At 39.3% G+C, this 23816-nt stretch overlaps 1 protein-coding gene across 6 annotated transcripts in view; it reads right to left on the bottom strand.

Moving 5' to 3' along the window:
* Positions 1-1090: 1090 nt before the first annotated feature.
* Positions 1091-23816, bottom strand: part of LOC121726676 (AF4/FMR2 family member 4) — a 229147-nt gene continuing 206421 nt past the window's right edge. For 4 of the 6 annotated variants that reach the window (XM_042114140.1, XM_042114142.1, XM_042114138.1 and 1 more), the window contains 12 exons: positions 16855-16897; positions 16279-16350; positions 12306-12540; positions 11130-11249; positions 10453-10683; positions 9400-10228; positions 8938-9077; positions 7855-7973; positions 6842-7096; positions 5479-5575; positions 4901-5198; positions 1091-4766 (listed from right to left, as the gene is read on the bottom strand). In XM_042114140.1, coding sequence (XP_041970074.1) covers positions 4648-4766; positions 4901-5198; positions 5479-5575; positions 6842-7096; positions 7855-7973; positions 8938-9077; positions 9400-10228; positions 10453-10683; positions 11130-11249; positions 12306-12540; positions 16279-16350; positions 16855-16897 — 2558 coding nt within the window. In that variant the 3' untranslated portion in view covers positions 1091-4647. The remainder of the gene's footprint in view (positions 4767-4900; positions 5199-5478; positions 5576-6841; positions 7097-7854; positions 7974-8937; positions 9078-9399; positions 10229-10452; positions 10684-11129; positions 11250-12305; positions 12541-16278; positions 16351-16854; positions 16898-23816) is intronic. The other 2 variants (XM_042114141.1, XM_042114143.1) reach the window with 2 other exon arrangements.

The raw sequence follows: 23816 nt of genomic DNA, 5'->3' as shown, positions 1-23816 counted from the left end.
AGGTAATACGGACGTAAATGCGTATAATTTTGCATAAGTTTATTACAATAATCATACTTGAATACTGAAAACCGTTATACACTTAGTCTTAAACACATTTAATACCTAAAACCGTGATTATATAGCTTCTATTATGATATTACTTATAAACCGCCATCTGTCGTCACCTATGATAACTATTTGAAACGTAAAAAATATCCAGGGCCGTAGTACGTCCCATAATATTCAAGACAAAATGACATCTAGTGTAAGATAGTTGAACTACGTAGTAACATAAACATCGACCTAAGCTAGTAGTTTAGCAAAAGCCAAACTACTAGCTTCTCAATATTTCGTCTATCGGCTAAAAAGCCGATAGACGAAATATTGAGAAGTTGGCGGAGCTTGACACCCCCTCACCCCGCAAATTGTCACGCGTCGTTTCTTATGGAAACTTGATTACAACACCTCCTCTTAGTATTAGCTCCGTGATAAACACACACATGTATTTTTAAAATCTAATAATATTAGTAATTAAATTAGGCATTTTAATAATAATAATTAACATCACTGAATTCCTCATAACGGTGTTGAACAACTAGTTCGGGCAGCTGAAGACACTTGCGTTAAGGCATTGACTTACTATGGACAAAACTATATCTCACTATAATATTGTTTTGTTTTTCCCCGTGTTACATCTACAGTTAGCGTTCCAATATGCCAATTTTATTAAATTTTGATATCTCCCTTTTTGCGTAAGTATAATAAATGAATGCACGGGTACTATGTAACGCGTTTTTGCCCCTGCACTTGATTTTGTTTCGTCATATTCTTGTCGAATTGAAAGTCTACTTGCTTTTAAAACCATCTAGCCAATCGTTACATTTTGCTAGTAACTCTCCGAATTTCCAGTAACAAGAATAGGACTCTAGCGAGGGGGACTGTTCTCGGCAAAAATTGACTTAGGCATTAAAGGCTAACACTTAATAAAAGCACTTGATCAATAATTGCTTTAGTACGAGGTACAATGGTATGTCTGCTGTCTAAATTGACTATCGAAATAAACAAAAAAAAAAACGTGGGAAACGGGAAAATAAATAACAAAAAAGTATACTTATACATAAAAAGTAATGTATTATATCATCAATAACATAGGGTATAGTTACACAAATAATAAAATTAAAGGAAAACAAATTTATACATATTCCTTAACGCAAATATAAAAAAAAAAACAAATTATACACGCAAAACAAAATGCTACTTAAGAAAAAAAATAGGGAAAAACAGTATATTACAATTCACTACGCGATCGCTTCACATCGTCCAGCGCTCACAACTTATCCTTATTGTATAAAATTGATAAAAAAATTTGGTGTCATTTTTAGGGATCATTATGGTTAATTCTGGTAAAATGAGATTTTTCTCGTTGTCTACGATCAATTTATTATAAGTCGCGTCGAATGAGCTATACGTAAACAGGAACGCATTCAGTAATCACCAGTCTGTGTTATGTACGTGTGTGTGTGTGTGGCTAGAGTTACGTCTATGTAGGCGCGAGCCGGCCAAATAATTCTAACCTAAAACGAAATAAGCAACAGAATGTGTAGATAACTCCGAATTAAAACTAAAAACATTAACAAAAAAGTACATCGATGCGAGTTTCGATAGAGATGCTACTCGAATTTGGAACGAAATAAATAGTACATAAAATTATTCACAACGTAATGTCAAAGTGTAAAAAGAAACAGCGAAATCTTCGGGGCGGCTGCCCCGCGTATCCGCCATTAAGTAAACTTCGCTTGATGTGCACAATAAATTATACAATAAATAACGAATTCATAAATAATTTGTGCGATTTGTAAGTACCGATGTTACGAAGAAATTAAATACTTTCGTCAACGAGAGGAAACGTCGTTAGAGGGAGAGGCGAGACGCTCCGGCGCTAGCCGTCCCTGTCAGGTAACTAGCGTGGGGTAAAGTCGGCCGATCCGCCGGCACTCTATATACTAAATCAACGCCGCGAGCTCCTAAATCCACATCTGTTAACGAGTTAAATAAAAACGAATAAGATCCCGTAACTCTCACGCACGCAGCAACTCCTTATCTACTATATACCGTCCGCTTACTTACAAATATAGTTTACATATAAATTAAAATATAGAGTGACAACTACACGTTACTTACAAAATACTATGTACAAGGCATTTCGCTTCCTACTAACAATATTACAAAGTTTGTATTTTGTCCACAATGTCTGTCGCCGCACGCCGACGGCCCGCGCCCGCCAACGCGTACGCCGCGTACGCAGTAGGACGCCGATCCTATGTATAACAATTATTTTAAATATTTATACAACATTTGTACAAAATTAATCTCCCACCGTCGTGTCGCCGCATTCGAGCGCTCACCGGTAGGAATATTTTAAAATATTTGTCATGTAAGCCGCGCGTCGCGGGCCGTCGCGTGTACGATCGTCTCAATATCATAAACGTTCATACAAAACCTATCTGGCACTAGAATGTATATTCATTATAAAATGTATAATAATATGTATTTACAATCACAACATAAATTTGTTAAAACAACCGAGAGAGAGATTGGTGTTATGGATTTTATAATGGAGTTAAAACGTTGTACTCGTCGCTACTCGAGGACCGCCGTCGTCCTGTAGACAATCTCGCTCTAGTGGAATCATTATTGTCTCGTGCCTGTTGGCCCCGCCCCCCGCCCACCGAGTTTCCAGAGAACGAGATATATATCTCCATTTTCAATCGGCAGTCGGTGGACCGAGGCACGCTTCAGTAGTCAAAATCATACCAACCGATTGATATGTATAAGAAAAAATTCAAGAATTGTTTGCTCGTAAATTGTTCTTAAAAGTTACTTGTTCAACGAATCGGTAAATTTTGATAGGCGCAGCGAAATTGCGAGTGATTCGAACTACCGTGATCCCATAGTATAGAAATATCGTCATTTGGCCCGCGCGCATTCGTATAGCTTGCTACCGAACAGTTACCTAAATGCTCCCGACAGTCAAGAAACGACGAAAGAAAAACACTAAAGATATGATTATTCTATCACTTATATCTACGGTCCGATCGTTCCGAGTTCGCTTTGCGATACAATATATACAATTTACACAATTTTTGGTCACCAATTTGGATAGAACGAGTTAAAAACAATATTCGCGTCGTATCGAATCCGATTTTGTAGTCTCCATAACAAATTCTATCATATTATTTTCAAATTTAATTTATGTATACGGATTCGAATATCGAATATTCAGAGCGAGCAACATATTATTTCCAAACCGAACTGTATTATAATAGTCTCTTTTTGAAATACAATAAAGAACATAATATTTAAATATTTAAAATCAACATTATTATGTTGAGCCCGTACAAAATATATAAAATCAATTATAGGTAAATAATATGATCGTATTCAGTATTGTCTTGTGATTTAATGATTTACTAACTAAAGTAACTGCAAATTATTGAAAAAAATGGCGTTTCTAGAACAAAAATGTCAAAAATTGAGGTACAAATTATGTGAATACAATAATTGCAAAATAGTCTGTTACAAACAAGAATAAAAACTGTCTGTTACAAACATATTGAATTAGTTATTGTTGATGATAAATTTGTGATAAAATATAAAATGCGTGTCTGTAGGCCAACTTACCAAAATAAGAGACAATTTTGTTCCAAACGCCGCACAAACTCATACACACAAAATTTATAATCAAGATCAATCAGTTCCCGAATTTAAAATATCCAATGCATATCACGATATTTAATTTAAAAATTAACCCTCCTTACTATAACTTAATTAAAAAATGGAGTTTTTGATTCTCGTTTTAAAATTAACAAAAATAATTTGTATGATTTTTAATTTTCGTCATAAGAATTAGGAGTGACGGTTACTTTTCAACAATCGATCAAAATATAATCACATAAAATAACTAGAGATATATAATATAATATTAATTTGAATTAAAGAGATCATAAAACCTCAAATTCGAAAGTTGTGAAGCTGGATTCGATAACAATAGTACGTGGTTAAAAATAAGTTAAGAAGTCACGGCTAAAACTTTCCACATTTTAAAGAATTTATGTATGTAATTTTAGAAACAATTTATCTACTATACTTGTGTGATGGTCAACGAATATAAAGCTTACTGGACCAGAATATAAAATATCTGCTACATGTGATAAGGCAGGCGAAATATTGCATAGCTACGCCCCATGCCCGAGCGAGTCGATCGATGAAAATACATCACTTTATATGTTCATACCCCTACCAGACGTTACATCTAGGATTTTTGTAAATCTTACAAAAATACTGCCGTCACTCCCAATCTGTACACATCGGTATTCTACGGTAATAATTATCTTAAATAACAAAAATATATTAGAAAGGCCGTTTGCGATGCTCTATATTACAAGTAACAGATTTAGGGCCAAACGTACAGTCTCACATCTGGCGTCCGCGCGAAGATTCTATTTTCATATTGCGCATTTCTTGCGCGAGGCCGCGTACGTCGAGCGGTTGCCACGTGCGCGCTTGCGAGCGGCGCGCGTGCGGCTCGGTGCGCGCGTGCGAGCGGCGCGCAAACGGCTCGGTGCGCGCGGCCCGCTCGGTGCGGTCGTACTATGCGGCCGTCGGTCACTCGCGCTGCGCGTTCTTGAGGAGCGAGATCGCGTGGCGTACGTACTGCACTAAATGCCGGAACGTCGAGAACAGCGTCAGCGGCCCGCACTTGCGGTCCACCGCTATGAATAGATCTGAAAAACACAATATCACATTAATTATATAACCTTAAACTATATTTTTGCATGAGGTTTTTGTGAATTGAAGTATATATATATCGTCAAATAAAAAAAAATGAACTTACAAATATGTAATAGCCAGAACTAACCTTGATTAGGCTTGAGTCGGCACAGACAGTCGGCCTGCTCCCACAGATCGTGCGCGACGTACAGGAACGTGTAGTACTTGGTGAGCTGCAGCAGCGCGTGGTGCGCGTGCGCCGGGACTGCGTGCGCCAGCGAGCAGTAGCCGGAGCTGGCCGAGCCGGAGCCAAGCGAGCCGGAGCCGACGGAGCCGGAGCCGAGCGAGCCGAGCGACCCCACCGAGGCCGGCGACGGCGTCGGCGACAGCGGCGACACCGACGACACCGACGAAACGGACTCCGCGCACGCCGGCTGCGAATTGTGCTATACGTAATGCGCGAATATATATTCGTCGATTAATTTTAAATAATAAAAAAAAATATAAAAAATGCGAAGTTATGCTAACTCAATAATAAGCTCACCAAGTAAATAACGATAATAAGGGGCTTAAAGTTCAAGCGCAAAATATACGTTTTTTTATAAATATACCTTTAATTAAGTAAAAAAAGGAAATATATAAAATTATTAAGAAGGAGTAAAATTATGTAAATTAAAATATATGAAAATACATAAAATGGTTAAGAAGGTGTGAAATTTAACAAACCTTTTGTTGGTATTCTTGAACTATCTTGTAGTACTCTTTGACTTCGCGATTGTACATTTTGAACATGCGCAAGTATAGGAGAGCTTGGACCCGTAAACTGAAAAGAAAAAAAACATTTTATTGAGGAACATTATACAACAAATTTTGTAGATCTGTGTTTGTAAAACGTAGGTTTAACATCATGTTATCAGCTCTTCCATAAATATTATAAAGAAGGAAAGAAATATTTTATTGTTTTCATGATATTATGTCAGTCATGTTTATATAGCTATATAATGAGAGTCAAGCATCAAAATAGACCTTAGGTTAGTTAGGCTAACTCGTGTCCTGTTAGCTTTATAGTTACGCAGCAGTTGCAAACTATCATACGGCTTGCGAACTATAAACACTTTCAACTAAGTTTATCAACTTTGACAACTTTGTCATTGATAAAGACCTTACAAAGGGCTAATTTCTCGGCCATATAAATAATAATACATAATATATATTATGTGATTAGATGCTACAAATCGGTATGTAGCCTAAATAACGCCCATGATATTGAGATGCCAAGTCTCTATAGTCTGTCAAAAAAGAGGCAACATCGTAGTGTCAAATAAAATAAATGACGACCTCCGTGGCTCAATGGTTAGAGTGTGTGGCAACTCAAGCCGGGGGTCGCGGCTTCGAATCCCGCCGACGGAACAAAAAGTTTTTCAATGTTCCTGGGTCATGGATGTGTATTAAATATGTGTATGAAATAATAAAAATCTTAAATATATGTATAGTATCAAAAAAGTATTAAATGTATTTCCATTGTCTGGTACCTGTAACTCAAGTCCTTCAGGTACTTAGCACAGGGCCAGACTGACGTGGTGTGAAGCGTCCATAGATATTATATTATTATTATTATTATTATATTATATTAATCTAAGAAAAAAGGGATGACACTACGATGTTGCCACTTTTTAATTTCTTTACTTTCTTGACGGACTATATTATGTGTCATTAACTGTTTGATCTTTCAGTTTTAGCAACTGCATTTAATAAAAAAAGTATTAAACAACTGATATAACTAGAAGCGCATCAAACAGACAGAAAAATTTAAAGATATTATATACCATTGCCATGTATGGCTTTTTTTAAATAAAATATATTGTCCAGAATGTCAGCTGCACTTCACACTATTACACTTCACAATATTATATCGCACCTACAATCTACATCCCATGTAGGTGCGATATAATATAGCGCAATGGCTCACTGACCTAAGTAATTGGGCATATCCAGCTCGTGTATTATATTGGTGCGATATACAGCGTAATGGCACAGTATTACAATATTATAATATGTATTTGTAATACTGTGGTAATGGTCCACTAACCTGAGTATGTCCAGCTTGCTGAACGTGGAGTGGGGCGAGGCGCGGAACCGCTGCGGCATGCTGTGTATCGACTTGATGTACTCTATGGTCTCGCGGTATATGGTGAAGGCGCGCTTGGTGTCCAACTCGAGCTCTAGCACTCGGCCGGTGAGCACGAAGCACAGCACGCTCTCGAGGTACAGCATCACGCGCGACAGCGGCTCCTGCTCCGCGTCCGCGCGACCGCGTAGCCGCTTAGCCTCCTCCAGGTAGTACCTGCGGATGTCCGTGTAGTGTTAAAGCTACGTATCGCGTATGCACTAGGGCCTAGGGCATAGTTGACTAGTGACTAGGCAACATTAGGAGCGTAACAGGAGGCCTACAACGAAACCGTTTTGAGACTCAAACAATCGAATCGGGCCTTGTACCATGAAACTGTTTTGAGACTCAAATAATCGGACGAGAATGCTGCGTCCTACTCTAACAAACGGGAATAGACGTTGTTATAGCAGGACGCGGCATTCTCGTCCGATTGTTCGAGCCTCAAAACGGTTTCGTAGTAGGCCTACAGGACCCGTACCACGAAACGGTTTTGAGGCTCAAGCAATCGCACGAGAATGTTGCGTCCTACTCTAACAAACGTGAAATGACGTTGTTAGAGCAGGACGCGGCATTCTCGTCCGATTATTTGAGTCTCAAAACGGTTTCGTAGTAGGCCTACTGAATGCCGCGTCCCTCTCTAACAACGTCATATTTTCACGTTTGTTAGGGTTTTTTCTAAATTTGTATGGATTTGACAGATTTGCAAGACGTCTAACGCAATTGAAATCTGTCAATTCAGTACAAATTTAGAAATGCATCTACGCGTCGCGTTGCGGTCTGAATTGACATCATTGATCGACAACACTAGGGAAGTTGTCGCTTGTGTTGCGATTCGCGTACTGCAGAGCAAAACGTTTTAATTAAGTCTGGTAAAAGGATTAACACCTTTTGACACAGCACTTCATAGTGTAGTAATGACTAGTGCAACTTACTTGTGGTCTCGTTCCTCGTCTGAGAGCGTGTCAGCGGGCAGGCGCTCGAAGTACGAGTAGTAGATGGGCGTCTGGCCCGCTGCCGCCGTCCGCTCGTGGTTCGTCGCCGCTGCCTCCACCTGACACGTTACAATAGTCAAAATTAATTTGGCACATACCACACCTATATACAACATTAGTCAAATCAACTTGGTACGTACCATCTAAGCATAAATACGAAAATTATGCTAGAATGTATCTTAATTCTTTTGTGACTCTTGTTAATGCACTTAACTGGCTCAAGATGAATCAAAGCAAACTTCTGACACCACGGTATGAAACACTATTTTGTGACACCGCGCACGGACATTGAGTATCCGGCAGAGTGATAATTGATAATGTATCATACACCGGTAATGCAACAAGTATATTATATTATATATTATTATATTATATCTATATTATATATTATATTATATATTATTATATTATATCTATATTATATATTATATTATATTATATTTATGGACGCTTACCACGTCAGTCTGGCCCCGTGCTAAGTACCTAAAGGACTTGTGTTACAGGTACCAGACAACGGAAATATATTTAATACTTTTATACTATAAATATATTTAAGATTTTTATTATATCATACACATATTTAATACACATCCAGACCCGGGAACATTGAAAACTTTTTGTTCCGTCGGTGGGATTCGAACCCGCGACCCCCGGCTTGAGCTACCAACGCGCTCACCACTGAGCCACAGAGGTCGTCAACGTATGATAAGTACAATATATGCCGTGAAATGTAGATTGCATTGCTCTTAAGATACATAAAATCAACCTGCGGACCAAGAAGCTTATTATAAGCTTCTTGCTGCGGACTTAGGGTCAATTCAAACAGCAACGCGACGCGCATATGTCCTGACAGATAACAATTGCGCAAGAAATTTCAATTTTCAAGCCGGCTTGACAATCTGTCAAATCTATACAAAAGAAATGCATCTATCTACGCGTCCCGTTACGGTCTGATTTAACCCTTACCCTGATTAGCCTTACATAAAAACAATATTTTAGTAGTAAATGAGTAATTAATATAACCTGGTGCGGCGGCGGTAGGGGCGAGCGCGGCGGCGGCGGTGGTGCGGCGCGGCGGGCCCGCAGCGCGCGTTGCGTGTCCGCCCGCAGCTGCGACAACGACACGCGCACCATCAGACGCGGCCGACCGCGACCGCTGCTTGCTGCGAATAAACATTCAACTGTTAATACAATACAAAATTATATTTATTGCTAGAATGTTGTTGATACAAAGATTTTATGTGATAAAGTAGATTACTAATAGTTCTAAAATTAATTACACAAAGAATTGTCATTGGCGTTAATATTATCTAATGTCTATGGTCTTTATTATCTTTATTTAGTTTCTGTCTTTTTTATATCTGTTTATCCTTAATTTGAAATCCTGATTCTAACGCATGTAACCTCAGTATGGCTATAATATAAAATGCTACAAAATAGAACAAAATAATAAGTAATACAATATAAACAAACAGCAGATAGTACCTGTCGAAAGGGAATTTTGTAGGGGGCACTGCACGAAGCCGACGTCAGCCTCGGCGCAGACGTAGCTCTTCGGCTCGACCCGGTCCAGCCTGTCGCGGTCCAGGGCCAGCTTGTCGCCCGGCACACGGTCCACGGACAGCCTCTCCTGCGGCAGCTTGTCGCCCCGCTCGTACTTGTCGCTCGACGACCTGTCGTGCGACAACTTCTCGCTGGACAACCGGTCGTGCGACTTATCCCCCGGTAAGTGGGACTTGTCGCTCGCCAGCCCCGCCATGGACAGTCGCTCGTGAGCTAACTTCTCCCGGTCGAGCTTGTCCGGTATCCGATCGATCGGCTTCTCCATCCGGTCTATTTTGTCGCCGGACAGCCGATCGTTCGACTTCCTCTCCCGGTCACCGCTCGAGTGCCGTTCACCGGACAGTCGATCCGTTAGCCGATCGGCGGATCGATCGGGGGGTAACCTCTCGTTGGCGCGGACGTCCGATATCCGGTCTGATATTCGGTCGGCGGGCTGTTTCACCGATATCCGCTCGTCGGGGCGCCTGTGCTCGGACCGCTCCGTGGTCTTCCTCTCCTGTATCCTCTCGTACGCCATCCGCTCTGCCTCCCGCTTCCTGGTGATGGTGTCGGGCTCCTGCGGCGGCGAGACCCTGGCGAGCGCCTCCTCGTTGCGTCGCTCCACGGAGCGGTCTCTCTGGCTCTTCTCGTAGTCCTCCGCCCCGGACTCGATGATCGTCACCTGACCCTTTCCTTTTCCTTTCCCGCCTTTACCTTTACCCCCCTTTCCGCCTTTGGCGCCGCACTCGTCCGGTTTCTTCGGCACAAAAACCTGTAATAATAATACGAAGCATGTTGATCGTTTATTTAAAGTTTTACTAACAGATTAGAATCAGATTTGCGCATTTAAAACGATGACGTTTATAATAAAATTCTACTCATAACCGTTTTGATTTTATCAGTATTATCTATGTTTTATCAGATTATGAAAGTCATTAAAGAATCTCAAATCGAACGAGTCACCCATCAATATAATATCGAATGCTCAATATTTACCCTGCCGAGTATCCTCGACTTGGCGTCCTGCGACTGCACCTGCGGCTGGTCGGGCTCAGGTTCACTGTCGTGGGTGGGCGACACGGGCCTGGTCTTGGGCGGGCGGCCGCGCTTCCTCTTGGCGGGGTGCTCGTCCGACGGCCTCGACTTGGGCGGCCGCCCGCGCTTGGAGCCCGTGCTCTGCGACGCGCCCGCCTGAGACGCGATCGCCGGCGACGTTTGTGTACGGACCTGGTGGTAAAATACTGGCAATGTAGGTGGGCTCAAAAAGAAGAATGAGGAATGAAATTAGGAATTCATGTTTCTTGCCCTTTCAAAACTTTTAGGCGTTGACAAGCTCGCACTTCGTTGCATCGAAAAAAACTTTCAAAGTGTAAATGCCATAACAAACTTCATCAAATCGGTGCAGCAAACCGCTGAAAGCAGTGAGGTAACAGGCAGACTAGACAGTTTCGCATTTGGATGAGCATACTCAAAAAAAAAAACTGTAGCGTATAAAATGCAAATGCTATGTACTATCAGAGAAGTTGGTTCATAGGCAGATGGCGGGCCTTTGTATTCTGGTCGCGTTATTGACAATCCTAGCGGACCGATCACAAAGTAACATAGAATTGACATAGCCCTAACAAATGACGTTGGTCTGTGAACTCGGAGTCAACTTCCTCGATGGTACTTACCGGGTTCGGTCTCGAGGACTCATCGTCGCTGGACGCTACGGAGATGCGGTTGGGCCGCCGGCGCCGCGCCTCGGGAGACGGTGATGACGCTTCCGAGTCGGACAACTCCGAAATTGGACTCTAAAATTAAAAACACAAGGTTTAAAATAAAAAGATGACTGCATTGGAAAAGATTAGATGACAGCTGAATGCTGCTACTCAAATTGAGCGACCCTTTTGTGAAATCCTGTCCTTTTTTCTGGTCAGTACTGACAGAGACAGGCTAGCTTCCAATTTTAAACAACATATTAGGTCGCAAAATCATATTCTATATCAACCTCTAACGCGTAAACAGCAGAGAGTATATTCCCGTGCACCGCGCCGATAGCCCTCCAGAGCATATCCTTCAAATTGTTAAACTCCTCCGTCAGTTTCATCCGTTTCCTCGGCGGTATGCACTTTAGACTCTCCTCGGAGTTCGCTAAACTGCGTCTCAAATTCTCCTTGAGAACCGCGAAGCAGATCCATTTCTGGTGGATATTGTGTTCGTGGAGATCCGAAATATCTCTGAGAAACCCGAGAAATAGTCGAAAAATGTCGTCGTCCATTATAAACTTTATGGAACTTTTTATTATTAATAAGCTGCTGTATTGAATACAAGTGCATACACTGAGCGCTTGAGGACTTATGCTCGGTGTTGTAGCGAATGCTGATTCAGGCGCTATATACGGAGAAGTGTTTATCTCCCGCAACACGACACCTGGGAACTGCCAGTGTCGTCTCCCTATCACAACTTATTGTATATCAATAATACGTTTATGTACGATAAAGCCAATAACAATGCAACGCTATACATAACTCATCAACCAAAAGAATGTAAGTGATAAACTAAACTCTTCTTGCACTATAATTATTATTATTTTAATTGGAAAATTTCTGTGACTCTTCTTGTTTGTACTGTCTTCTAGGCCAGTCTACATATTGTTAGTAACTGGTAATACCAGCCCTGGACTCTAGTAACGATAGGCTATAAAATAATATATATAATTGCCAGTCTTGTATAATAATGCCAGGCTTTCCTCTCCATATATGGGAAGACCGAGACGGACACGATATTTAATCTAGGGTTTACTTTAACCCTACACGTTTATCTACTGGCTCAACTCGGTCTGAGAGATTAGAGGGGTTACAACTCACCGGTCTCTCCTTAGCGACAACAGCTAGGACGTTATTGAGGTCGGGTTGCGCTGGAGGGGGCGGCGCGAAGTTGGATAGGCACCAGGAGGGGCGCTGCGTGGTGGGGGGCGGCTGCGGTTGCGGCTCCGCCCCGCCCCCGCTAGACTCCGCCGACGAGGACTCTGACTCCGAGTCCGAAGGCGACGACTCGCTGGCCGAACTGGGGCTGGCGCCGCTGCCGAGCGGTGAGAGGATTCTGAAATTTGAATAACGGGTACATTAGATCAGGGGTTCCTAAACCTATTTTGTCTACTGCCCACTTTGACAACAAATTATATTTTAGCGCCCCCCATTGTTTCAATTTTAAAAATGCATTCAGATGAAATGAAATTACAAATCACCCCCCGAGCTTCTACACAACGCCCACATTTTTTCAGGGTCGCACACCGCCCCCTTTGCCTAGACCTTCAGCGCCCACAAGGGGCATTATCGCCCACTTTGGGAAAGGCTGCTTAAGATGATGAAGAATTTGTGGCTACATAACAACAAAAACCTAATTATCAATGCATGACGATAAATAACTTTACACGATTATTGTGCATGTGGCAGAATAACAAGGTGTGAAGATCAATGGGCATAACAAAAAAAACTTATATTCAACCACTTTGCAATACCGTGTAAAGTTCCTTAGAGCCATGGTTATAAAGGAGTTCCAGTTTATTCTCCAGTCTCTACTTAGGTGGAGACTGGAAAGTTTGTCATAAAATAGTAACCTACGATAAAATATAATCTTGCTATTATTTATTATTTGTATTAGATACTTTTAATAAGCCATTGCCACGTCTGCTTACAACAAACATCAAATAGGCCTAAGTTTTTCTATGAGAAATTTTAAAAGTAAGCCCATACTCTACTTCTCTATAACATGTAGCGAGAAAATTAGCATTTCACGTACATAAATACATCATTACAATATGTAGTATAATATTATCAGAACGGTCATTAAGTGCGGAAACAATAGTGTGAAATTGCCTCGACGATTTCTTTATGTTTTGCCCTAGCCTTGGAACTTACAAGTTATTATTATGTTGTATAATTAACTTCTTTAGAAGGAAATTATATGGTGGGTGAAATATTTTTATTAACAGTTAAAAAACTAACTAGTTACTAGTTAGTAAAAAAAGAAACTTTCTTTTTTAATTTATTTTTTTAGTTATTATCGAGAAAAGAAAATTAATTCTTTAAATTCCGACATCAAAATCTACAAAGGATAATAATATGAATATGTGATGCACTTTTTATAAATTCATTTTAATGTCACCTCCGAATAAACAGAAGGCGTATAAAATATCGGCATCATTGTATTGCTATACTATTATTTGTAGGCTGTAGCTCTATAGCAGTTCTATGACGTCAAAGCAGGACGAAGTAGACTTGACCCCTAACATTCAACAGACACGTTCGTCAGTGACGTCACAATGTGTACAAACGCAGTAGTTTACCCGTGTACACGTGTCAGCAACAATACCCAATAAAGTGTATTATGGCCGAGGAAACTTGTTAATACGTGGGCGGCCACAGAGCGACTATATTACTGGATGTGGCTTCGATGGGATTTTAAAAATAGATAATATGGAAGACTTATGACAGGTACCGATGAAGATGTGTTGGATATGGTGATATTTAAACACGTTTTATGTTAACAGGTAACCTTTGAAGTAAACTTTTTATGTTATTTCCGACATTTAATTGCGACTTGTGACTTGTGAGCCTTATAATTATCGCAATGTATTTTATACATAGCTAGTGAAGAGTATTACTAGATGATTTTACGGCTAATGCTTCCATTTATCATCCTTGAACTCTAGCTGGTTAAGACTTGAATATTTACTATCAGTCGAATACAGCTTCCTCAATAGTTAAGATCTACTTACTCTGAACACAAAAAATTGAATCTAAAATATTCCAACAATTTTTAGAAAAGCGTCTCATCTGTTTAAGTCACGCATACGCAGAACTAAGTAGGTCCTATGCAGGTCATACCGTTATAGAATCGGCGTATAGCAATGCATCTGCGACATCGCTTGGCCTGGGTACTGTGACTACTAGGTACAAGGTAGGCCTAGGCTGGCGAGCGTGCTGCGTGACCCATATCCACAGTATTAGCTATTTCCTGTGCCGACGCGAGCTGCAACTGCCGTCTGCCACCGAATAATGATCGATGGAAATGTTTATTATGCCGCACGCGATCTCATCACCAATGGAAGGAAATGCAACCGTTCTCACTTGTGTTGCACAATAATATTTTATAGTAATTTCAATCGTTAAACAAAATAATACGGCTAACGCTGCGTGTTAAAAAGGAGTACAAAATACAGATTTTTATAAAATTTTATTGTATTTTTTTTATTTCAACATCCGCCAAGCCAATTTTAACTCAATATAAACTAAGCAATAAAGGCTCTCATTTACGTTTAATAAAATAGCGACGTACGCAGTCACTCTCACTCACGCTCACAATCGAGACGAATCTTATGATGACCTTTTAATAAATAAAGTATAGTTTTCACATAGCCAGTACTGGCTGCCAATAAGATATTGGCTTGGTATATGCCGTGTGTGAACAGTTTGGCCTGGCTTGAGAAACTGTTCACACGCGGCATATACCAAGCCCATACTGGCTGCCAGTCTTATTGGCAGCCAGTACTGGCTCTGTGAAAACTATACTTTATAGTTTTAATCTGAACAGCCGTTTAGGCACTGGACTGTAGTCTTGGTAACACTTTGAGACCTAGTCACAAACATACATGCACTTAAAAAATTCAACCATCTTAACACACTAGGCTAAAAAGCCAACAAAAACTTCCATGTCTCCAGGTGGTCTCGCGTATAAAAATTAGTCTGAACATAATGAATTGCGCCAATTAAAGCCAACCGAACGGAAAGATAAACGGTTCATACATTATGCAGTTTGGGCGCGAGCGATACTGTATCCGTTAGTAATTAAATTACTTACAATAGATTGGACGCGATTCTATCTCGCTAGATCAGAGGTTCCAAAACTTTTTTGTTTCGTAGACCGCTTTCGAAATTTTAGTGGATCCGGTGGACCCCCTGGAGACATCCCCTCTCCTCCCTACAATAGTAATATTTGGTGCTGGCTATTATTTTAAGTAACCGTCGCTTTGATTCTTAACGAATTATCTGCCTATGCTTTCTGATACGAGAAATCAAGCCAACATTTTAGTTCTTTACTGCAAACCCAATAAATTTTCATGGGATGCTTACGATTGTGGACCTCCATTTTTGTCAGGCCCAACGTAGACAAGTCAAGTCTCGCCTGGACCCCTGGGGGTCCACCTAGCTACTTCAAGAACTACTGCGCTAGCTGGACCGGCTAGACCGGGCCTAGTCCTTTCAAAATTCCGAGGGAGTGTTAATTTAAAAGTGTGCCAAGGTCGAGGAGCGAGCTCCAAATACGTGCCGAACGTTCTCACTTGAGAACAGATAATATCTGTGTATTCTCCGAAATGTTTGTGTTAAACAAGATTGGAATTTAGATTTTTCCTTTTATGATATAGAACTAGGAACGTATCTACTTTGAAAATGGGAACGCTAGTCTCTTTAGGGACGAATCATTTAAAATCACATCTAAACTGTTACTGTAGTAATATTGTGTGCTTTTTAGCACCTTTCAGCGTTTGCGACAATATTTTGTAAGACACATCGTAAGGTTTAAAAGCGTCTTTATATACTTAAAAGTACTGTTGCATAGCAAGTAAAAATTCGTAGACCGTAATTGATCCATTACTATTACTTGTAACTTTTATACTCTAATTAATTATTATTGGTATCTCGTTTTAACATCACAATTCACAAATATCTAAGTGCGCGATATTTTCACGCGAGAGTGAAAGAAACAAGCGACATTCGGTCTATGAATGAATTTCTACGTGCTCTACGGCCCGACTATAGTCAGCTATCAGGTACTTACGGTTCCAGGCGGGTGTTGGTGGCGGCAACCTCGTCATCGCTCTCCGACAACCCGAGGTCCTTGTTCACGTCACTGAAATTCCAACAAACATTATTTTATAATCTACTAGCTGTCCCGGTGAACTTCGTGTCACTTAAAAACCTTCCCTGGACTTCCACGAATATTTTAAGACCAAAATCAGCCCAATCCGTTCAGCCGTTTGCGAGTTTTAGCAATTCATTTCTGTATTTTTGTACTGATTTGACATTTGTCAGTTTGACAGTTTTGACAATTCATTTGCTGAATTGATTGAGAGGAATTGCTAAATGTGACCATTTTAGCCCCGCTGAACTAGGAGCATTGGCTAAAAGTAACGAATAAGGCTGATTCTACAGAGGAAGGCGCACAGCGATACCTATTTTGGATAGCAGTCTAAAGTGCCTTTATAAATACACATCTCTCTACACTTTATAATCTACATTCTACATAACAATATAAATCATTGTAATGAATAATGATATAACATACTTATAATAAACGTTGCAATTAAGCTAAACAGTACTATTTCTAGTAAACGCTAAAGAAATGAATACTCACGGTGATGGTGAACTCCTTGAGTTTGATATCCGATTGTCTAGAGCTGTGAACAAAGAGAGAGACAAATTAGACCAAACTGTGACTAAAGTAAATAATTTCTGTGCGTAAATTTAAGACACGTGGTTGGAAAAACTAGATGTAGCAAATTCATACTAGTAATAAATCTCTTAAACAGAAAATATATAACAATATGGTCAAAGCTTTTAACTATATAGAGGTGCATAATACTCCTTAGGTATTTAGGTTACGAATAAAAGTTAAAAATAGAATGGCGCCATCATAATGTACAAGAGCGCAAGCTACGATTTCCTTTTGAATTGAAATGAAAATATTTCATAGCGCACAGAGGGGATACAAAAAGGATATCGTAAAATTTGAGCAGTTTATTTACATATATCTAACTGCATCGCTCGTAACTCTACGATACTCGGATAAATTCCTGACCGCAGCCTCCGTGTTTGCTTTTCCGGCAGATACGTCTTATGGTATTAGTAATAAGCGACAAATTACCGTGAATATTAATTATAGAGCGTCGAGTGTCAGCGGAAGGGTGGAGTGTTTGTTTAGGCGCTGAGCGGTAGTGTAAACATGGTATTGTGGGTAGCTTGTTCGGTTCCCGGTCGATAGCCTGTTGACTTTTAACGTGGAAGGGCTACGACCTTTCAGCAATCACGTCGCAATCGAAATCGGTGGAGAAATGTAGCGCAAACCATATACAGCAAACATTATATCTCTGCTTTATATCCAACGTTCCAGGAAGAGTTTTATGTTTCGAGTCAGTTAAGTTAAGTGGAATTTATGTTTTAGCACCATTATGATATATTGCAGGTGATATGTGCTATATCAAGTAATAGGGGCAAACGTGCAGACAGATTGCGGGCAACCTCTGTGGCTCAGTGGTGAGCGCGTTGGCAGCTCAAGCCGGGGATCGCGGGTTCGAGTCCCGCCGACGGCACAAAAAGTTTTCAAAGTTCCTGGGTCATGGATGTGTATTAAATATGTGTATCATATAATAAAAATCTTAAATATATGTATAGTATAAAAGTATTAAATATATTTCCGTTGTCTGGTACCTGTAACACAAGTCCTTCAGGTACTTACCACAGGGCCAGACTGACGTGGTGTGAAGCGTCTATATGTAGATATTATTATTATTATTAACCTAATCACCAATATCTTACAAGCTCACGCTTTCGTGGTATTATCAGAAAAAATAAAATAAAAGAAAAATAATCATAGTTACTATTATTCATACATTTTGACAAAAAAGGAATACAAAACACTTAATTTAAATAAATATTGCGGTGACTACCAAACTCTACCTCTAGAGTCTAATTAAAGATTAATTTCAGGTCATCGAATCAATCTAGACGCTAACCTCTACAGATAGGTCTCTGTACTTAATTAAGTCCTAGAATAGGACACAAAACTCAACGCCCCACCGTCCTCAGCGTCAGACGGGGTCGTCTGCCGCGGGCCGACGCACCCGAATTCACGTCCATATTACACACCAAGAGCCAGGGGTAGCCAGACCTTCCTCTTTTTCTGAAGCAACTGTTAAAACTTTTATAGAGTTATTCCGAAGAAAATAAGATAAAAAAAATTGTAGTAAAACTTTGTAGTTAAACAAAAACCTAAAGTATCTAACCGCAATCTAAACTCTATGGTTGTTCCTACCTCTATAGTCTATAGGGAACATGTACAGAAAAAAAATCAGCTTTTATAGAACGACCAAGGTCTGTCTGGCTCTTACTGTAATAGACAGTTCAATACTCTCCGAATTTGAGCGATAGACCTATTTGTACATGAACCTTTTGTGAATCGCACGTCGACTGTTTCTATTAGGTCACTGATTCCAGACGAGCAAAGACTGGAGGTGCTTGGAAATATGGGACTCGAGACTCGAGAGGCTGATTTTTACGAATATATTATGTTACACTTATGGTCTTATGCCCGCTTGCAAGTGAGTTTTGTCTTTCTTTAAATAATCGTGTGGTCTCTTTGATAAAAGCTACTTTAATTTTATATTTTTAATCGGTGCCTTACATTATTAACATTCAAACTTAAAAGAAGGCAAGTAGAAAATGATTGAAAATCCAATCTAGTATCAAATATTAACAGGTGATTCTGTTAAACAAGTCGCTTTACAGTTTCCTCTGAGAGAGAACGAGTTAACGAACTTCGGTACAAAGCGACAAAGGCTCACGTGCACGGAGTACGGACCCATATCCTATCATTCTCGTCTCATCTTCGTCGTCAAAGTCAAAATGTTATTAAAAACTAGCGGACAGGATAGACGTTGTCTTTATACGTCCTAAATAGAAACTTTTTTAAATAAGGTGTTACAATTTAGACCTTATAATTATTTGAAACATTGTCTAGTTGACCGAATTGTACATCTAAACCATTCTCGAACCCATTTGAATACACACGAAAAATTTTATAGACGCCTTGACGCTAATGTCATCGATGGGAACCACGGAAGGATAAAAACATTAAATGAATAATTAAAAGCCTACCAGTGAGTAGCTATTTATTTCACAAATCGTTGGAAAAAGTCCGTAAGATTAAAATAAGATGGTATATATCCCACTTCTTTCCCTGACGTTGTCCTACATAGCTTTAGAGTCCAAAATTGCTCTACCATTATGCAATAAACTTCGTCGACGACCGACGTCTTAAAACTAGACTCCTAGTGTTATTTAAGGACACTGGAAAATGACTAGCACTCTCTTGATTCTCTTTCCTTTATTGTTCAACTTCCAAATCACTCTGATAACAACTGTGCCTTAGCTAATGTCACCAGTGTAAACAGAGGTACCAACATGACATAAAAGTGAAAAAAACGAGGCAACATGTTTCACAAATGATGTGAACGTAACACGATATTAAGGTACGTCACGCTCCGCGTCCGCCCTGCCTGCCTATCGACCGCGGGTAGCGTCCGCAGACAACATATTCTGGATGATCAAAATGTTAACACCTGTGCGAGTGAGGCCTAGTGTATCGTAAAAATGGGTTTTGTTACTTGCATAATCCATACTTCCATACTAATATTATAAATGCGAAAATGTGTCTGTCTGTCTGTCTGTCCGTCTGTTAACTCTTCACGCCCAAACCGCTGAACCGATTTTATACCAAGATACTTTGAGTCCCGGGAAAGGACATAGGATACTTTTTATCCCGGAAAAATGTACGGTTTCCGCGCGATAAACTAATTTTGGCGCAACGGAGTTGCGGGTGTCATCTAGTAAGTAATAACGCACGCAATAGCAAATTATGGAAGGTGGCGTAGTACCATATTTTAGTCTGGCCGCATGTAACACACGTTTTTCGTATTCGGAAATCCGTATGAATGGAACCAGTAGAAAATACATTTACGTTCGTTTTTCCGAACGGAACGAATTCCGCACGTATGTTTCAAGTGCAAGCCGGCGCGTTCGTGCGTGAAAAAAAAGTCTCACGGAATTTCAAATCGTAATTCCACATAAGAAAATCGAATACGGAAAAAGTGTGTATATGCCTAATAATCTTGCACTAAGGTGGCATACCTTCCACTACGAATGAGGAATCTATATATATAAAACTCAAAGGTGACTGACTGATTGACATAGTGATCTATCACGCACTCGCACAGCCCAAACCACTGGACGGATCGGGCTGAAATTTGGCATGCAGGTAGATGTTATGACGTAGGCATCCGCTAAGAAAGGATTTTGATAAATTCCAATCCCAAGGGTTTAAAATAGGGGATGAAAGTTTGTATATAATAATACTTCTTAACGCGAGCGAAGCCGCGGGCAAAAGCTCGTAATATTATAAAGAAGGATGTTGTGGATAATAATCTGTGATTGCTATTCTTTTAAAATTTCGTAGACAATTCGTAGAGGGTGCTACGCAGGCTACTTACACGGGAAAAATGCATCAACGCATGATTGATATTTAGATACTAAAATTACCTAGACGTTGTCCGCAATTTCGTTGCACCAACATTCGTCTATCACGCTCGAACTATATTTTTTCGGGATAAAACCTATCCTATGTCCTTTCCCGGAACACAAAGTACAACATGGAATTTCATCAAAATAGGTTGAGTGGTTTAACAGACATTCGGGTTCATAATATTAGTAGGGAATAGGGATCGAACGCTGTCTATTAAAGCCGCAAGTTTACTTCCAAGACCGAGGGAAAACTAAGATCATGACGCACTACATAATATACAACAATATGTGGTCAAAATCTTGGTGTTTGTGGTTCAGCAGCGCTTTATACCAATCTCGGTTATCTTGAGGTTACGCATCGAGCTCTAAACTCACACATACCATACGTAACGTTTACCTAGAATGTGACCCAACAAAAAAGTCATTTGTAGGCGCGTAAGGTACTCAGAATCAGATTAGGTTTGTACAAAAAGTGTGTTACATTATAACACATTGCTCGAATGTGGAACGCTTTTTTCTGACCGTAGTTTGTGCCGTCTTCGCGTCAGTTGTAATCGCAAGTACCACAGTATAATATTTATATAGTAGAGTGGAGTTGAGTTGAGAAAGAGTGTTTCCTTTCCTTGAAATCAAACTTTTTCAATGCACTTATCAGTTTCACATGTGTGGGACGTTTTGCTACATCTAGTCATCTGACATCACGCGTGAGTGCCTGTGTCCGATTTGTCAGTCCAGCCACAGAATACATATTTGGTCTACTGTATATTATGTACATTGTGCAAGTACTTAGTACTATAGCCCGTTCAGAATTATTCTACCGCTGAATTTGCATAGAATTGATCCTTATATGGTCGCCATAAGGGTCACATAAGAAGTGAACTTAACGGTCCGTACCCCGGCGACGTGACGTCAAACTTTACGTCTAGTTGATAAGCGCTGAATTCATTAGGGACCTTTGTGAAGTTGTAATTAACCATTATGTTCAACATATTTACAACTTACGAGATACAACAGTTTGAAATTAACAAATTATATTGAGATTGAGTAGATAAATCAGTTTAGTGTATTTACATATTAATTTATAGTCTAAGCCCCAAGATGAAACGATTTCATACAAATTCTGATATTCAATTTATGAAGTTATGTGGCTTGAGTCATAGTTATATCGACTACAATAAGGTACAAAAAGGGTACATGTGAAAGTCCTTCCAGTAAAAAATAAATATTTTCATAACCCAAAAAAAAACTGCTCACAAACGAATTATAAACGCCGTCCGTTGCGTACAGGTTGAGAAAACAGCCACAAAAGAAATTTGACAACCATTGTTTATACGCAACCAGAGCCTCAGTTAAACGGAAACCAAAACAAAACAACGACTTTGTTTATAAAAACAAAACACTTTTTATGTAAAGTAGGGAGACACTTTATTGGTAGCTTTGACAGCGATTTTTGTTGCTTCATAAATAGACAATAAAATTGTCTAATTTTATGTAAACATTGTCTTCTAAAATCCTTTCTTCCGGTCCCAATTCCCACGCAACAAAAAATACAAATTGGTAGAGTATTGTCATTGTAAAGATCCATACACGTTCTATGCAAATGTAGACAAAAATATGATAGATAGAGAACGATTTAAAAGCTATTATTATTTTTTATGTAGAGATCAACTAAAACCTCATTAAAAATATCTCAAACAAGATGATTTTTACTGAAGAGCCATGAGTCATGTGTAAGAGGAAATTCAAAATAGGTTTTTCTAAAAGCGTCATGGCTTAAATATGTTCTCGGGACATAGGTAAAAAAGTCTGGTCGTCATGTTTGTACTATTAAACATGTAGCAACAGTGACCTTTATTTTTAAAATCTTAATTTTCAGGATATTTTCTGGGGGATTCTACTATAGACGCAGCATAACATCTTGATATTTGTCAGCACCCAGCCAGTAAGACAATAACCGCGTTGAGTGTGACGATGGTATCTCGGCATATTTATCGTCGCATTGTCCAGCGACTTCATAAATCGCGTTCATTACCATCCGACACGACGGAGGCGCCTCCACAGATACACCTGCTGACTTAAGATTTGGATTACGAAACGTCTTTTTGGAAGTCGGTGAAATATAAAAGATGTAACAAAACTAAGTGATAACACTTTAGGGTGTTTATGTATATATCTACGGTCTATATATATATATATATATATATATATATATATATATATATATATATATATATATATATATATATATATATATATATATATATATATATATATATATATATATATATATATATATATATATATACCGTATATACATATATTATACTATATGTAAGCAAACCAAAGTTTAGAAAAAATTGACAAAAACGAAACAATACCTTTATCAAAATTTTTTAATGATTTACAAATTTTGTAATGATGTGCGTAGGAGTAGGATAAAGGATCCTAATTTAGTATTAAGATATAATCAGAGCACTCGTGTACGTTACAATTTCAGCTGCCCACGTTTCAGTGTAATTTCAAGTTATTTTTAAAATAACCAGTCCAAAACAAAAGTCGACCAGTTAAATGGAATCTAAGTCCTAACATTTTAATATCCAATTCAATTTTTTTAAGATCTCAAAATCTTTTTTTTTTTCGATGTCCTTGCAAAACAATTATCATGCTTTATATGGCGGCAATTTCTTCAATCTTAAGTTAATATTTTCTGTCGCGTGATTCGCTTGCATAAAAAAGATTAAGTATCTATAAAAGTTAAAACATACAACAAACCACACTAAAGTTTATTTACCGCGTATGAATTATCAAATATATTTTGTGCTGGTAACACTGTAAGTACATTTACATAAATATCCTGCAATGCGGAGCACTGTTAGTCTGATCGGAGTGCAAACAGTATAAAAACTCACTCGTATTGAAATGCATATACATCGCCCGACGAAATTTACATTTAATCCATCGGCTACTTATTGAGCTTGGCGTATACGTACAGTACTCGGTTTCTGCTACTTTATTTTATTT

Source organism: Aricia agestis, chromosome 4, assembly GCF_905147365.1.
Source record: "Aricia agestis chromosome 4, ilAriAges1.1, whole genome shotgun sequence".
Taxonomy (NCBI): domain Eukaryota; kingdom Metazoa; phylum Arthropoda; class Insecta; order Lepidoptera; family Lycaenidae; genus Aricia; species Aricia agestis.
This window is presented reverse-complemented; position numbering and strand designations above follow the sequence as displayed.